This window comes from Siphateles boraxobius, unplaced genomic scaffold (assembly GCF_051911475.1).
Source record: "Siphateles boraxobius isolate OS27281-9 unplaced genomic scaffold, OSU_SipBor_1 25, whole genome shotgun sequence".
NCBI lineage: Eukaryota > Metazoa > Chordata > Actinopteri > Cypriniformes > Leuciscidae > Siphateles > Siphateles boraxobius.
Window position 1 is genome coordinate 23,745,327 of NW_027508866.1, and position 18,482 is coordinate 23,763,808.

General features: G+C 36.3%; 1 protein-coding gene across 1 annotated transcript in view; it reads left to right on the forward strand.

Annotated features, from left to right (window-relative positions):
- The window catches only part of musk (muscle, skeletal, receptor tyrosine kinase), a 35,774-nt gene extending 17,641 nt beyond the window's left edge, over positions 1-18,133 (forward strand). Inside the window, exons 7-17 of the mRNA XM_077243275.1 lie at positions 1,948-2,107; positions 4,242-4,248; positions 7,015-7,278; positions 9,484-9,647; positions 10,203-10,226; positions 10,480-10,568; positions 11,402-11,561; positions 11,711-11,900; positions 13,999-14,193; positions 15,534-15,682; positions 16,009-18,133. Of these exons, the coding sequence (XP_077099390.1) occupies positions 1,948-2,107; positions 4,242-4,248; positions 7,015-7,278; positions 9,484-9,647; positions 10,203-10,226; positions 10,480-10,568; positions 11,402-11,561; positions 11,711-11,900; positions 13,999-14,193; positions 15,534-15,682; positions 16,009-16,685 (2,079 nt within the window). The 3' untranslated portion in view covers positions 16,686-18,133. The remainder of the gene's footprint in view (positions 1-1,947; positions 2,108-4,241; positions 4,249-7,014; positions 7,279-9,483; positions 9,648-10,202; positions 10,227-10,479; positions 10,569-11,401; positions 11,562-11,710; positions 11,901-13,998; positions 14,194-15,533; positions 15,683-16,008) is intronic.
- The last annotated feature ends 349 nt before the right edge of the window (positions 18,134-18,482 follow it).

Below are 18,482 nucleotides of genomic sequence, written 5' to 3' on the forward strand. Positions count from 1 at the left end.
TATACATTTTGGAGATGTCAAGTATATAAAGTCCCATTAAACATTGCATACACATCACAATGACGGTGATGCATGAGCAAACTCTGTTGACATATTTCCTATTGAAACAGTACGTTTTTGTTGTTGTAAGCTAGCATAGATGATCTAGACTAAAAGACACACAACTCAAAAATTTTCATTCAAGATCACAGTCACGTTTTTCCATGCACACTTAGTGATTCACTTTATATATTTTAACATTTTAATGTTCACTATGTCTGAGCATCTGAATTTTTCATTATTTTATTATTATTATTTTTTTATTTACATATTTTATATTTTCAACATTTCAAAAATAATAGTAATGTCATCATTATTATGTTGCATTAAAAAAAACAGTTTAAAAAGATTTCACATCAAATTCAGCTTTCAATAATGATGTGCTATAAGAATAATATGTCTATTACCTGTCTGTACCTTTTTTGGTATTTGTGGATTTTTTTTGTCTCCCACTAATTACTTGCTAATAACTTACTGGATTTTGCCTTTAGTGCTCTTTTCACTGAGAATGTTACGCAATAAATTAGAAAAGATATTTATACATAAAACATTGCTATGATAAACAGTTTGGGCTGTCATAGCTTATGATGATGATGATGATGATTGATACATGAACTTTGACCTCTGACCCTCAGAGCATCTCTGAAACCTATGAGATGTTATTAGACCGCTGATTAAAATTACCCCGTCTGAGTGTCATTCTGGCAGGACTCTCAGCTCATTAGTTTTCTTGAGCCAGATGAAGTGCCTTCTAAAATCAGCTGCATGCGCACTTCGTCAAATATAGAGCCATGATCGCAGCATGAGACTGACATTCCTACAGGCTCTCATAATGTTCTCATAAACTCAACAAATCACATTAGCAAAATAGCAGGAGTCTTAACACATCCAAACGATAAATAGAGGGATTTGTTATATTTGTTGGAATAATCATGCGACTTGCATTTGACCCATCTATTCTATTCTATTCTATTCTATTCTATTCTATTCTATTCTATTCTATTCTATTCTATTCTATTCTATTCTGCATTTCTGCACATATACTGTATAGAAAACTAGTGGCAATTTTGTAATAATTACAAATACAAATATTCCCCAATTATATACTGGAATCTGTGTTCTATTAAAAATAATATCATGAATGCTTTAGTTAAAAATAAGTTGATTAGATAAGCCATATTTGAAGAGCCTATGCACATCTGTGATCACACATCAGCAGAATTGTATTTTAATTCAGCTATATTAATTTATAGTTACTACATTTGGTGGGTACAGTACGTATATCACTTGCCAGAAGAATTGTTTCTGATTGTTGTTGTTATTATCTACTGTTCAAAAGTTTGATGTTGGTTAGTTTATTATTATTATTATTATTATTTTGAAAGAGGTATTTTTTGCTCGCCAAGGCTGCATTTATGTTGTCAAAAATACAGTAAAATCTGTTATATTGTAAAAATAGTGTTACAATTTAAATTACGTTTTTCCATTGTGATATATTGTACAATATATAATTTGTAATTTATTCATGTGATCAAAGCAGATTTTACGGCATCATTTCTCCTGTCTTCAGTGTCACATTATCCTTCAGAAATGTTTGCCATATAATGATTTGCTGCTCAAGAAACATCTGATTATTATCAATGTTGAAAACAGTTGTGCTGCTTCATATTTTTGTGGAAACATGTTTTAAAGATTATTTGATTAAAAGGAAGAACTCCAAACTTCTTTAATGGATCCTTTCTGGATACAATTATTCATTTCTTAAAAAAAAACATACCCCAATTTCTTTGAATAGTATTGTGTCTTTTCTATTACTCATATTGGCATTTGATCAAACGCAGAGCCCAGATATGACAGTGTATTTATCATGGTTAAAGGCTGTTGCTGATGGTTTTTTGTCATCTGCAGATTTCAGGAGCGTCAGTGGAGGAGACACTGGTGGATGAAGTCATACTATCTGTTCTGCGTGTAGTGGTTCATAAACCAGCTCTCTACACCTGTCAGGCTACTAACCAGCATAGCGGAGGAGCCAATACCGTCAAAGCTACAGCAAAAATAACTGTTTCAGGTCAGTTTAAGTCTTACCATAGTCTTACCAGATTCAATAGTTTGTCTACTGCTTTGTCCATAACATAGTGTCTCTCAAAATAGCTTAGATACAGAAATATTGATACTCAGCTGTAAAAACTAAAATTATATAAAAATGGGGTTTCCTCTAAAGAGCGTATGACGATTTCAGAATATGTATAATATTTAAAGTTATTTATTTGATGACAGTAGTGGTAATACCAATTTTTTTATTTATTTTTTATTCCAGTAGCATTCCCTGTATCTATGGTATTTAGCATGAAGTATGCCATGGTAAATGCTTATGTGGGTTATAACACATGAATAGAGAGGTGACATGAAATAGAATTTGACAACTGTTATTATAACCTTTATCACTGTCAATCTGATTTATTGACATGATGTTAAGCTGTCATGAAAAGACCTGGTACCTCAAAATACAATAGTTCAAATGTCACTGTTAAATATTTGATTTAAATTGATCTCCAAATTGTCCTTATAGTATTATGCTTTGAAAAATTATAATGACAATGTGACAAAAAACACGTACAAAAAAGTACCATGTTTTTTTTTTTTCAAACAACATTTATCATGGTAATACTATAGTATTATTTTAAGTACATGGGTGTACACTAAGGTTTCGGTTATACTTTTATTCATCAGTACACATTAAGTTTATCAAAAGTGACAGTAAAGACTTTTATAATGTTACAGAATATTCCTATTTCAAATACATTCTGTACTTTTAAACTTTGCATTCATCAAAGAATACTAACAAAATGTATCAGGGTTCATAATCAGAAACATTTCTTGAGCAGCAAATCATCATGCTAGATTGATTTCTGAAAGATCATTTGACACTGTGAAGACCAAATTAAATTTTGATCACAGGAATAAATGACATCTTAACATATATTACAATAGAAAACATACCACTAGTTATTAAATTGTAATAATATTTTACAATATTGCTTTTGTTACTGTATGTTTGATTCATAAGAGACTTCAATAAAAAAAAACATGAAAAAAACATTAATGTACCATGCAAATACATAACAAGGTACATTTTCATTTAGTATAATGATATACGTCACATTACCTACTACTACAGTCACTGTTCCAGGTTACTGCCACAGTATATTAATGTAATGCTGTCATATCAACAGTCATAATGTTTTAGCAAAATCAATTTGAGATGCTTCTGTTAATAAAGGCCCATGAAATGGGGGTTCGTAAACACTCACCCACTGTGACCTACTGTTTCAGCCATATGTTTCTCTGGCTGCTTTGTGTAAATATGATGAGACTGTTCTCTAAGTTTCAGCAGCTGTGTTTCTGGAGCCAGGATTTCAGTTAGCTTGCCTTGTGTTTGCATAGCTGTTCGTTTGCCTCCTCAAAGCCCTGCAATGCTGTATTGTGGTGCTTTAGCCATCTAGAGAATAAACACAATATTAGGCAACATGGAGTTAATTATTGAATCAAATGAGTAATATATGTGTTCAGTTCGACCACATATTCCTTATTACATGGCTCTCCTGACTCTTACTGGTCAATCAGCATCTGCAAATTCAGATATAGTAATGTATCATGTGTGATAATGCCTGACTAATATTTTTTTTCTTATGGGTGTGTATCCAAAAAATGTTGTACGTTTTGAAGAAAGACGGTGTCAAACTGGTTTATTCTGTGAAGGACATTCTTAAATCCTGAACATGCATGGCACAGGCACATGAAATCAGGAGGGGCTGTTAAACTTCACACCTGCTGTATGGCCAGAAAGACCCCCCAAGTACTGTCTTTGTCCTCTCTCTCTCTCTCTCTCTCTCTCTCTCTCTCTCTCTCTCACGCACGCACACACACACACACACACACACACACACACACACACACACACACACACACACACACACACACACACACACACACACACACACACACACACACACACACACACACACACACACACACACACACACACACACACACATTGAGCCAAGCACTGCATGACAGAAGAATGGTCAGGCTGACAAAGTGGATGTGTAACTCTTGGACATTAAACAGATATTGTTTTTGCTTTTCTCTCTTCTCGGGCCTGTTTCTGGTGGCTGTCTCTGGGTCCTGTAACTTTACCATAGAATGGAGGTAAGAGTAAATTTAACAAAGTAAATTTAACAAATAAATTATGGGGGGAACGCAGGATGTGGAATATTTACTTTTAAGAGTATATGAATCCTACCTGGGTGAATCTTACAGAATCTTTTAAGAACATGTGTAGGTCATATTTAAAGAAATTATAGGTTGCACATTATTTTAAGTCGTCCATGTTACAGTGTACTTATACATTCAAGTAAAGAGTATTAATAATGAACTACATGCACTTACTGTAGGGTTAGGATTAGGGATTGGTTTAGAATAAATAAAAAAAAAAACGTTTTTATGTATACATATATATATATATATATATATATATATATATATATATATATATATGCGTATATACGTATATACGTATATACGTATACATAAAAACATATATTATCTTGCTGTACTGTAAAAAGGACTGAAAAAAATACATTTAAAATATAGGGTGGATGATCTGCTTAATTGTCTTGTTGTCAAATCTTCAGGTCAGTAAGATTTTTTTGGGAAATAATACTTTTATTCATCAAGAATGCATTAAATTGATCAACAGTAACACAATACAGATATAATGTAACAAATAAATGATGTTCCCCAAAATATAAATAAAATATTAAGTAAAATATGATTTATTTGTTATTTGTATTGTAGGGATTTATTTTTGTGCGTGTGCGAGTCACCACACCAAGACAGTGTTGATAGTGAACCATGTTAATAGGGCTTGTCATTCAATATGACATCAGCTTTGGACTGAGAGCTATGAAAATAAATTGATAAGAAACCTGTATGCAATAAAACAAATGAAAGACAGATCTGGACAGTGTACTGCATGACTCAAGTCAGTCGGAAGTTGCGTTTACGCTGACGGGAGTTCTTCCACTGGAAAGAGCCACTCAAATTGAATCATCATGTCTCTGTTGATTTCAAATGATAAATGCAAGCGTATACACATGTGCTGGATAACATAGTTCACTCCTTCTCCAAAAGCCAGACACGCCATATGGTCTAAGTTACACATGAACTTAAATAAACCAAGCTGTTTTCCAAAACGATTCAGATTCAGCATCTGGATGCAATTAGAGCAAAGTTAAACAGAATGAACTAATTGTAAGAACTGCAATTTATTCTTGTCAATTGCGCAGTGTGTACATGAGTCAGCGCATAGTCATGAGACAGAGTTGTGTATGGAAACCTTGAAGCAACATCTTTATATGACTTGAGTCCAAAACAGCCATTCTGTTTAGCAGAAGTCAATGATGACGGCAAAGTTACTCTTTGACAACTTCCAAACCCTACTACATATCTCATAAACACAATTTGCTAGGGTAAGTATTACTGTTAATATTTCTCAGAGAATTATGGTTTGTTCCTGCACCATTTGTACAACAAACATGTTTAATGCCTCAGATTATGTGCTTTGTTGAGGAGAGGTGAGCTGTTACATTTCAAAGCCATCAGACGTTTCAACTGGTATGAGAAAAAAAGAAAATGATATTTAAGGATTCAGCCAAGTCATATATTGGGGCTAGAATATTTCAAGGTGGGCTTTTTCAACGCTATCTCACTACCAATTCCTACAAATTCGTACGAGTGAGTATGAAGTGGCTAATTCGTACAAATTCGTACGATTTTTCTAACCCCCAGTTATGGGTAGGTTTAGGGGCAGGGTTAGGGGTAGGTCATTCGTACGAATTCATACGATTTGGGTAACTCGTAAAATATGTAAGATTTAGCGAAAAACTTACAAATTCGACAAACATATGAATTTGTACGAATTAGCCACATCGTAAAATACGTACGAATTGCAGTGAGATTAGGTTGGCTTTTTCCTTTGTGAAAAAGAAGTGCACTTAAACGTTCTTATTACGGTTTTTCATTATGGTTTATGTTTTTTCATTTGCGTTTTTTGCTTACAGACAACAACATTGTCCAAACGATCCCCATTCACATGGATCTGTGAAAACAACTAAATACGCGATGTCAATTTTGTAAAGAAAAACTACTGATCTATAGACTATATGGATGCGCATGAGGTCACCATTTTCACAAATGCACGTTTTTGAGGTTTACAGTGAGACGATAATGGTATCGTTTTTCAAAAACTTGCACTCTGAAATCCATTTTCAAAAGATTGAGTTTTCAGGCCCCCAAAATGCTGTTGTCATGTAAATGAGTTGAAAGTTTGGTAACACTTTATTTTAATGGTCCCTTTTGAACATTCTGTTAACTATAGAAAACTTTGTAACTACATGTCAGCTAACTCTCATTAGAGTATTAGTACTGTCTGCTTCATATCTGCTAACACTTTATTTTGATGCTCCTCAACAGACATTGCACTGACTACAAGTAACTTTGCAACTACATGTCAACTTATTCTAACTCAAACCCTACCAGTCTACTAATACTCTACTAATACTCTAATCTGAGTTAGTAGACATATAGGTGCAACATTGCTTATAGTTAACAGAATGTGTTAAAGGGACCATCAAAATAAAGTGAAACCAAAAGTTTTTAGTTGAAAACTATGTTTTTTTAAATTGTTTGTGCTACATGAGCACATTCAATTCAATTAAGCGCACTTCTTTTTCACAAGGGTTTACTTGAATCATTAATCAATCACCCATCATGCATAAAGAACAGCAACCATCCTTTAAAAAGCCTTCGCAACCACAGCAACCTTATAATAATCCCACAGGAACATTGTAGCAATGTGTTGTATTATTATTGTGTTGTCTTTAATATTGCATTGTGATGTCTTATCTCATTTAGACTGTACAAAGGCAGCGCCGGCTATTGCAGCACATACAGGGGCGACGTGTGTCGGAACATGCTCCGTCACAATGCTCTGGTGTTCTTCAACTACTCTCTCCCGAACCCAGAGGATGCGCAGGAGTACCTAGCTCAGAGTGTATGGGGGGAACTGGACGGGGTCAGCTCCTTCTGCAGGCCTGCTGCCAGATCCCTGCTCTGCCACGCCACCTTCCAGGACTGCAATCCTTCGGGAATAGGACCAGCACCTAAACCTGTCTGCAGGTAATGAAAATGTTCTGTTCTGTTGTGCATGTGAGGTACTGTACATGGTAATATACCATGTAGAACATACTTTTTTTCTTACTACTCTTTATCCTTTAGGACAGTAAACAAAAATAACCAAAACAAACAAGTTTGAAGAATGAGTCATTCTTTGTATGTGGTGGCTTTTCACCAATTGTTGAATAAAAAGTTGCTTGGATCAGATTTCCTAACTAGCAGAGCAAGTACTGAACGCAGTCAAACATTAGTGTCACTGTCACTTGATGGTGGATTTGGTGAAGAATCTGTCAGCGATCAAAATATTGATTTTGAAGATGTTAGAAATGATAGTTTTGGTTGATGGTTTAGATCAGGAATATGGGCCAGATGTACAGGGAAAGGAGCTCTGACGATGACAGCGATGCCGGTAAAAAGCATCTGCTCAAATTGAACCCTTACAAGTTCTTAAAGGAAACCAAATATGCTTTATTTTATTCTTTTGTAATTGTTATTAAATACCAGGAGAGTTTTATATTTATTACGGCAGTTAGTGATCCTTCCATGTTAGATATAGATCCGGGTCACTAAAGACCCGGAAATTTAATTTACCAGTATGTAAAGTTTGTTTAATTACCAGTATGTTTGTCGAAACATTCATGCAAATAAAGGGTTAGTTTACCCAAAAATGAAAATTATCCCATAATATCCCATCCTAGGTGTATATGACTTTCTTTTTTTTTCCTTTTTTCTTTTATCAGAGTCATATTAAACAAAATATCCTTGCTCTTTCAAGCTTTATAATGGGAGTGAATAATATTAATGGGAGATTTTTAAGCCCACAAAAGTGCCTCCATCCATCATAAAAGTAATCCATACGACTCCAGGGGGTTAATAAAGGCCTTCTGAAGCAAAACCATGTGTTTTTGTAATGTTTTTGATAACTTATGTGTTTGCTTTTTTGGTAACGGCCATACGCGAATCTAGTTCCAGCGAAAGAGTGACATCTGGCGAATTGACGAACGCAGAAGCGCAGAGGAAAATAAAACACCGGTCATGAATTAGAAATCTAAAACTAGAATTTTTTAAGATAAATATATGAGGAGCTTGAGTTTGTTGCCCTATTTGTTTGAACCGCGAGAGGTGTCAAATCTCACCTAAGCTTACACTACTCCTACATCCTATAGCATGCGTCGGGTCAGAGGTTACTCTTCCACCAGAACTAGACTCGCGTAAACCATTACCAGAAGCTAGTGATTATAGTTTATAGTCATTTATATTTTAAGTTATAAATATGGATATTTTTCTCAGAAAAACACATTGATTTGCTTCAGAATGGCTTTATTAACCCCCTGGAGTCGTATGGATTACTTTTATGATGGATGCATGGATGGATCCATCTTTTCGGCTTCAAAATCTCAGTTACTATTCACTCCCATTATAAAGCTTGGAAGAGCCAGGATATTTTTTTAATTTAACTCTGATTGTGTTTGGCTGAAAGAAGAAAGTCATAAACACCTAGGATGGCCTGAGGGTGAGTAAATGATGGGATAGTTTTTATTCTTGGGTGAACTAACCTTTTAAGTGTTAAAAAGCAGTTTCCGGTAAGAAATGAATATATATATATATATATATATATATATATATATATATATATATATATATATATATATATATAATTTAGCTTTTGTAATTTTGACTTAACTTGTCACTGTGACTTAATTTCATATTTTAAAATGTATCTCATAAATATAGGCTTCCAATATATATTTGCATTATATTGTGAAAAACTGAATGAAAAAATCTAATAATATATATATATATATATATATATATATATATATATATATATATATATATATATATATATATATATATTATAATCAAATTCAGTCCATATTTTCAAAATATATTTTCCTCATGGACAGAGGAAAGGCACCACACGCAGAAAATAATTCATATCACTATTTAGTATGTAGTCATTTGGAAGATGCCTTTATCCAAAATAACTAACAGTAGTGGAGCAACCTGAGGTTAAAATCATGCTTAAGGGAACAATAGTGGTTGGCCCAGAAACCAGTAACTTTTTCAAATACTAGCCTTAAGTAACCACAGCACCACCCATGCTATATATACTGTGTATATAGGTATATATATATATATATATATATATATATATATATATATACAGTATACATATAAAACAGAAACTGTACTGTTGTTTCACAGAGAGCACTGTCTCGCAGTAAAAGAGCTGTACTGTTATAAGGAGTGGCGTTCTGCTGAGGAAAGATCTCATCGAGGGTTCGCACATAGCATCACTCTCCCAGAATGCACCTCTCTACCCAGCCAACAAACAGACCCATCCTCATGTACTGCAGTTCCTTACGTTGGTAAGAGTGACACGCTATTATATAACTGTACATCTTCCTGTGGGGTGCCATTCGGCTTGATCTTTGTTTAGTTATGAAAATCCTGTGATATTTTGGGGCTGATTGTCAGTGATGTCCATAACGCATCGTCCCATGAAAACAATGGGTGTTAGTGGAAAAACGCCACGTATGGTTCTTGGCAGGACAATGCTGTAGGATTTTTTTTTTTTGTTTGTTTATGTGAAATGACTGGTGAGGAATGTGATGACAGCGAACCTGTAGATGGACAAGATTAGTGTGTTTTATAGCCCAAGCATGTGAGGAAGGATCAGTAGGGGATGTCGGACAGCTGAGTAAATGTTCCCATCTAAAAGTTTCCATGCCATGTTTGCAAGCTGCTGTCTAACTTGTGAAGCGGGAAGTCAGTGGGAAATGGCAATGAAATGGTAATGAAAAATTGTAGGAAAGTGGGTATTGTGTTGTGTACATCTTTTAGAAACCTGCATGATAACATTACTGGTTAATGATTAAAATGAATTTCAATGAAAAACACATTATTTTTTGTGTTTTATTCAGATATCAATAAAGATCAAGTTACATGTAAGTATGAGTTTGACTTTATTTTCTCTTCACATATAGTGGGGTCTATAAGTCTGAGAGTACATAAAGATATCTTAAATTTATTTTCATTTACACTTGTATGTGAATTCCTCTGTAAAAAAACAAACAAACACTGAAATGAATGTAAAATAATTAGTATTATTAGTTAAATTATTTTAAATTGATATTGATATTTATTAATCAAAATACACATTTCAATATACTTGACCAGTTGTAATTTATATATGTATAGCAACATGTTACAATGGCAAAGGACGATTTTACCAAGGAACACACAATGTCACAGCATCTGCCATTCCCTGTCAGCGATGGAACCAGCAGGTAAATGTTTGTATTAAAGTCAGCATAAAATCAAAATGGACTCTATTTACTTTTCTCAGAAATGTTCCTGCTCATATGTTCTGAGATTATTCAATGCGTGTTACTCTAAAGGATGTTTTGTCTTTGTAATCTTTAATTAATCTTTAATCTTCAAATTGCAATAACTAGTACTGCCTCCTATTCACCAAAGGCTGGTGTCACTTAGACTACATGTGTAGGGAAAATAATGTAAAGTAGCTACTTATGCATAGCTTTAGACCACCATTGTAGGTAATGCAGCCTTTCCAATCTTTGACAGTAGTTAATGCAGCCATTTGACAAAGAAAACATGTTTGCATTTGTTGAGATGCTTGTAAAGAGACATGCCTGACTTAGAATATTGGACAAAGGGTTAAAAATGCACATATGGATAAACTAAAATGTATTATAACATGCTATCGTTTCCTCCTGTAGCTTTAATCAAATATACTAACTTGTTTTTTCATCACTATCCTCAAACAATACCCTAACCCAAGACAATCCGAATGCTGCATGTTGGCATGCGCTCAGTGACCTTCAAACGATGTACACAGGAAACACTGTTTTAAGAGCAAAAACAATGGAGGGTCAAAATACACAAATCCAGAGATTTCCTTTGAAATTAAGTTTTGAATGGAGAAGATTTTGTCTCTTTTCAAAACAATGTGGAAAGGTTTAATGGATGCAGTGGTTTTTAACATGGGAATGCTGGAAATATCAGGGATAATGGGGATATTGAATTTAGCCGCAGATGATATGTGAGTGACCACAGGTTTGAGTTTGTTTGTTGACCGCTCTCTTTTTATCCCATTCAGGATCCACATCAACATAGACTCTCTGTAGATGTAATTCCTGAGTTGCGAAATGCAGAAAACTACTGTCGTAACCCAGGTGGAGAGAGTGACAGGCCATGGTGCTACACCACAAACCCCAATGTACGCTGGGAGTACTGTCTCGTGCCCAAATGTGGAGAAGGTATATAAATGTATACCTAAGCAATTAATAAAATACACTGTTGACTGGAGGAGCTAAATCCTAGATTGACAGTTTACTCTGACATAAGTTAATATAAAACCAAAGCTGTTCCAAATCATCTGCATCACCATTGTTGTTCTTTTCTTTAGTTATCAGTGTGAAGACTCCCCCCTCGATTCCAAAACCAGTCCAGTTATACCCACCGTCCAGTTCTGTGTCCACGGCCTACTCAATGAGCATTATCATCTTTGTCATTGCTGGCTTTGCTGGGGCAGCCTTCTTTACCATACTCATCCTCATGTGCCACAGAAGAAAGAAAATGTGGAAAAAGAGGAAAAGGTGAATAATGGATTGATTAATCTAATTTAAGTTGTGTAGTCACTCATAGAATTCATACAATTAAAGGAAAATTCCGGTCAAAAATGAACCTAGGGCTAAATAACACACAGGTTCCGAGTCGACCGTTTTATGGGATGCGTTTTCATGAACAGTCTCGACCAGTCGAACCACGAACGCCGTGCTACGTCCTGGTCGATAGTCACAGTTCAGCTCACGTAGCACGGCGTTCGTGGTTTGACTAGTCGAGACTGTTTTCCAAAGATGGCTCCTGCTTGTATACACGAAGTGTACTGTCTTTATAAAGTATCTTCTTATTAAACTGTCTGTACACACAAGTTCTCACTGCTTCGGTTTGCAGGTAGGGACCCTCAATATGCTTCCGTGTTAGTGTGGGGCTATTTTAACGTTACAACTGGGTATACTTGATTATCATGAAAATGCATCCCATAGAACGGTTGACTCGGTACCCATGTATTATTTAGCCCTAGGTTAATTTTTGAACGGAATTGTCCTTTAACTGTACTGGTAAAACGTTGAAGGTTCAAACCCCAGAAAGGTTGATTCATTAGGACCAATGTAGATGTACCAAGTAGGGTGTGTATTGTATCTACATCTATTGTTAGTCATGAAACAACATTTCCTATTTAACTATCACAATCCCGACCATAAATCTAACTCTAGCAAGACACATAGTGTGCTTCTCAAATAGAAGGCTACATCCTACTGAGGCTGCGTCCTTCCTAGTCTAGTCCTTCGGTGACTTGTAGGCTAGTGTCCTCCTCAGCATTAAACGCTAGAATGAGACGGTATAGGAAGTGCGGTATGGCTACGTCATAAACGTTAACACCTCACAGTCATTTACAGAAAATACTATTTAAATTTAATTTTGGAAAAATACTTTGTATTACAAATCTTTATATTAACTTGCTTTCTATTACAGTACAGTGAATGACAACAGTATGTGGTCTCCCAATGGCTTATATTATTGTCAATTTAGAGTTAAATGATTAATTTACAGCAAAACAAAAGATAACATCTATACTTTCATGTCCGAAAACATAATTTTTGTCTTACATTTCATAATAAACTCAGACTAGCTCAGTATTGACTCATTTTCAATCAGTTTAGTTTTGTGAATTTTAATAAGTGCAAAGGATTGTGGGGTGATTTAAAGCCGCAAAGGATACATCTGTTGCGTCCTTCAAAACAGGCCGAATACGACGCGAAACGAAGGCTGCCTTCCAAGGATCCTTCAAATTGAGATGGCCTTCAGTATCGTTTGATGACGGGGCAACCGAGATTTGCAGCCTTCGTAGGATGAAGCCTTCCGATTGAGAAGCACCCATAATCTAAGGCAGGGCTGTCCAATCATGGTCCTGGAGGACCATTTTCCTGCAGAGTTTAGCTGGACAGTGGCCCTCCAGGACCGAGTTTTGGATATCCCTGATCTATGGTAACTCTAGAACAGGGGTGTCCAAATCCGCTCCAGGAGGTCCACTGTCCTGCAGAGTTTAGCTCCAACTTGCCTCGACACACCTGCCTGGAAGTTTGTAGTATGTCTAGTATGATATTGCTTATATAGCTGGTTCAGGTGTGTTTAATTAGGGTTGAAGCTAAACTTTGCTGGAGTAGGATTGGGCACCCCTGCTCTAGAACATAGGTTACCAATGGCCTACCACATGTGGGCTACCATCCTGCAAAGTTTAGCTCCTAATCAACCAACCTAATCAAACCATCTGAAACAGCTAATCAAAGTGTTCAGGCTTAGTTGAAAATAACAGGCAGATGTATTGGAGCAGGGCTGAAACTGAAATATGCGGTAATGTAGCCCTCCAGATGTTAGATTGGCAACACCGTCATATTAATATTACCTCCAATTCTTCTACGACACACCTTCCTGTAATTTCCAAGTAATCATGGACACCATGTTCAGCTAAACTCTGCAGGAAGGTGGTCCTCCAGAAGCCTCCATGAGAGTAGTACACCCCTATTACTGGAAACTCTCACCAAAAGTGTTCTTGACATTGCATTGGAAGTTGCATGAACTAAATTATTAGTAAACATATCAAAACAAAAAAAGTTGTGCTTCTATATTCAGTAGGGTGCTGGATACACCTACTCTGACCACCCTACCCTCAGAGCTCTTGCTGGACAGACTTCACCCCAACCCCATGTACCAACGGCTGCCTCTCCTTCTCAACTCCAAGCTCCTCAGTCTCGAATATCCACGCAACAACATTGAATATGTCCGTGACATTGGAGAGGGGGCTTTCGGCAGGGTGTTTCAGGCAAGGTGAGAGCTACCAAATGTTACAAGCAAAAGTAACACCAGTGGTGCTAATGTCTGTCCTGGTTTGGCACTGTCAGTGTTTATACTGATCATGTTTTCTTATGCATGGTTTAGTCAAAATTATTTTTTACATCGTGTGAATGATTAAATGAATCAATTTTTTTTAGAGCAATGACTGAATTCTTTGAAACTCTTTAGTTACTCACCAGTTAGATTTAGGAAAACAATGAACCAACGGTAAATCAGCATGCAAAGTGTGACGTATACAGACCAAACCACAATCTAATCCTGATATCAGGAATATAGAGACCCCTGGGAATAACAGCAGTGGGTAAAATGTATACACCATATGGCTTTCTCTTGAAATAAGATACTGAATAGGTCACACTGAACATGTGATGTCTTTCAATATGAAACTTCCCTGTAGACACTATCGTGTGAGCAAGCCCTGCTGGGGAGGTTATATATAGACACCCATTAGAAAAGTGTTTACTTCTCCAGGAACACACAGGAGCCTTCTGCACAGGAAGTGTAATCTTAATGGAATTCTAAGTTGGTTCTTGAGTTGCTGACATTGTGGTTCTGTTTCCACAGTTTTGCATCATCATTTAAACTATTTTAAAAGGTGTTATGATCTGTTTGACAATTTGTGACAATATGTAGGGAGGAATTTGGTTTGAAGGTCAATGAAGATCAGTGAAGGTTACCTACTACTATTGCCCAAAGTCAATTGTTTATCATTACAGTAAAGATTGTAAACGCTGACTGCCCAGTTCTGCAGGCTTGTGCATGTGTGTAAAGAAACACATTGATTTGGCTGTACAGGGGCAGTTGTGTCCTAATGGTTAGCGTGTCAGACTGTTAACCCGTAGGTTGTTGGTTCGATTCTCAAATCTGGCAGGAAATGACTGAGGTGCCCTTGAGCAAGGCACCTAACCCTTAATCACTCCTCGGGCGGCACGGTGAATGGCTGCCCACTGCTCCGGGTGTGTGTCTCCGTGGTTTGCAACGTGTGTGTGTGTGTGTGTGTGTGTGTGTGTGTGTGTGTGTGTGTGTGTGTTCAATGCTCACTGCTCCTAATGTGTGTGCACTAAGTTGGATGTGTTAAATGGAGAGGACAAATTCCAAGTAGGGGTTACCATGTCACTATCAACTGTAAAGTAATTTTACAGTTGTAATGCTCTGCCTAGTACATTACTTCAAATGCTGGGTAATGCTGCCTAAAAGTCATCGAATGATTTATGTTTCAGATTCATATTGTTATTCAAATTTGAAATAAATTACCTAAATTTGATGCGAGCAAACTGTAACTACTAGTTCCCAATGTGCCTGCTGTTCTTTAGAGCCCCTTGTCTTTCGCCGATGGAGCCTTTCACCATGGTGGCAGTGAAGATGTTGAAAGAGGAAGCTTCAACCGATATGCAGAATGACTTTCAAAGAGAAGCTGCACTCATGGCTGAGTTTGATCACCCCAACATTGTCCGTCTTTTGGGTAATGTATCACAATTGAATGCCTTCAGAAACTTGCACTTTTAAAATACATCTGCTTGTGGACACTCCTAAAATTAACCACATCTGCTTCCTATTACACGTATGCCCATTCCCCAAGGATAGTGCAATCGAAAAAGCCTTAAAATAGCTTGACTCATCCATTTCAGAGTTGACCCAGTGTATAACCCTGGATCAATCCCCTCTGTGGCATTCCGGAACCAGATTCAATGCTGCGACCCAGTGTTAAAATAACAGAAGTTTATTTTTGGTTAGGTATCAACAGTTGGAAGTGTAACTAAACCTCTCATTTGTGTATCTGCTATGTAGGAGTCTGTGCGGTGGGGAAGCCGATGTGTCTCATGTTTGAATACATGGCCTATGGGGACTTGAATGAATTTCTGAGACGGCGTTCTTCAACCCAGCAGCCCAGTCTAAGTCGGGATACCTTGACATGCAGCAGTCTTGTGTCAGAACCTGAGCGTTACCCACCCCTCAGCTGCCTGGAGCAGCTCTCCATTTCTAAGCAGGTGGCGGGAGGAATGGCGTACTTGTCAGAGCGCAAGTTTGTGCACCGTGACCTAGCTACCCGCAATTGCTTGGTAGCAGAAAACTTGGTTGTGAAAATTGCAGATTTTGGTCTCTCACGCAACATTTATGCAGCTGATTACTACAAAGCTGGTGAAAATGATGCCATCCCAATTCGCTGGATGCCACCTGAATCTATCTTCTACAACCGCTACACCAGTGAATCAGATGTGTGGGCTTATGGTGTGGTATTATGGGAAATCTTCTCATATGGCATGCAGCCTTACTACGGCATGGCCCATGAGGAGGTCATCTACTATGTAAGGGATGGAAATGTTCTTGCCAGTCCAGAAAACTGCCCACAGGAGCTGTATAACCTCATGCGTTTGTGTTGGAGCAGTCATCCCACTGACCGGCCTAGTTTTGCCAGCATTCACCGCATCCTGGAAAGAATGCATGACCAGATGCTCAAATCTTGAGGGTCTTTTAAAATGCAGTTTAAATAATCAAAAAGCTGCAAATATTCAGGAACTTATTAGAATCTTAAAGAGCCCAGAGTGATCTCGAAGAAGGATAAAACACTTTAAGGTCTCCGCAAGAGCTCCAGACAAGCCAGAGGAGACCTAACAAACCTTAAAGTGCCAAACAAATACTCAAAAAACCCAGAGAAGCATTGAGAAAAGAAGCCTCAAATTATTGGAAAAGCTTGCATACCTTAAGGAACACTGATCCCTCAAAGCCTCTGAAGATGAATGCTTGCGTCTGTTCATAGGATCTCAATTGTTTTCTTTCAATGACGCAAATGTACAAAGGCATCAGATGAGAGATAGTCAAGATTTGAAGTGGTTTCACATTAACAGAATCTCCAGTAAAGAAGGTCCACGTCTAATAATAAGGCGAATGTAGTGCAGTCACTGCAAGAACCTAGACTGAAATCTCTGCAAGCAGAGACATACAGTATGAATGCCTTTTTTGTTGTTTTTTTGTTTTTTCTTTGCTTTGTATTTACTTTGAGTTAAGTTGTGAGAGTAATGTGCATCTGGTTATGGTTTTGTAACATTCGTAAAATAAGTTAATTCAAGAACATGCTTTAGTGCTGTAAACTGAATAATGTTGTTATTGTTTAATTTAAGTTTAAAACATTTAAGTAGAATAGCTTATTCCGAAGTGGCACATCATCACTTTATTATTTTATGTTGTAACAGAATAGTTTAATTTACTTTTTCACTAATTGATATTCCAAGTTTAGATGGTTAAATGTTTGTTCTCAATTATATTTTATGTAAGTAGAAATGAGTGAGAAACAATGTATCAGGCAATATTGTAGAGAAGTGTATGTAACAGTTTTGCATCATATCATATCATATCAATCATATCATATCATATCATATCATATCATATCATATCATATCATATCATATCATATCATATCATATCATCCTCTAAGATTAAATTGGTATGAATTAAATGTTTATTGTCATGAATAGAGACAAAAAAATCATCTTAAAATCCAGTAATACGCCAGAATTGTTTATGACCAGTTTTCACATTTTATAAAAATAAAAAGCAATAACTATGAAATAACACAAGCGGAAGTATGTTTAATGTGTAGTGACCAAAATGTTAAATATATCATGAAATTGTCCATGTATCTTGGACACTTAACTGTATGTCTGGTATAATTCACCAATTAATTTTCAGTTCAGTCCAGCATATTCAAACCTTTAACAGATGTTTTGACAAAAATTCAGAAAAATATGCTTTGAGAATTTGTTATTATACACACTCAGCATGACGTTTTGTGTTATTATCATGTTATTATATTATTACATCATTTAACCAAATCTGTTAATAAAGTGGTTATATTAGCTGTATGAATATATATTGGATATGAATCTGATTGAAATAAAACTATTTATTAAAATTATCATGGTGTTGTCTTGAAACCTTTCAATTCCAATAGCATCACTTGTGGTATATAGGTAACTGTTAAGAAATCGCTAGTCTATTGGTCACTTGTTTTTCAATTTGGCAGGCAGGGGGCAGTGTTACATCACAGGAACTAAAATGACCTCATGGAGTATGATTTATGATACTACCTTTCTCTGTATTTGAGCCAGTTTTTCCTCTAAGCATTCAAAACAGGAACTTACTGAGACAGTATTAAATCACGCTGGCATTTAATGAAGAGGGATGGTGAAGGATTTACTTTCAACGTGTGCGGGACAGTTTATTCCAGCATTTAATTTATCATCTAAGAATGTCAGGTCATATCT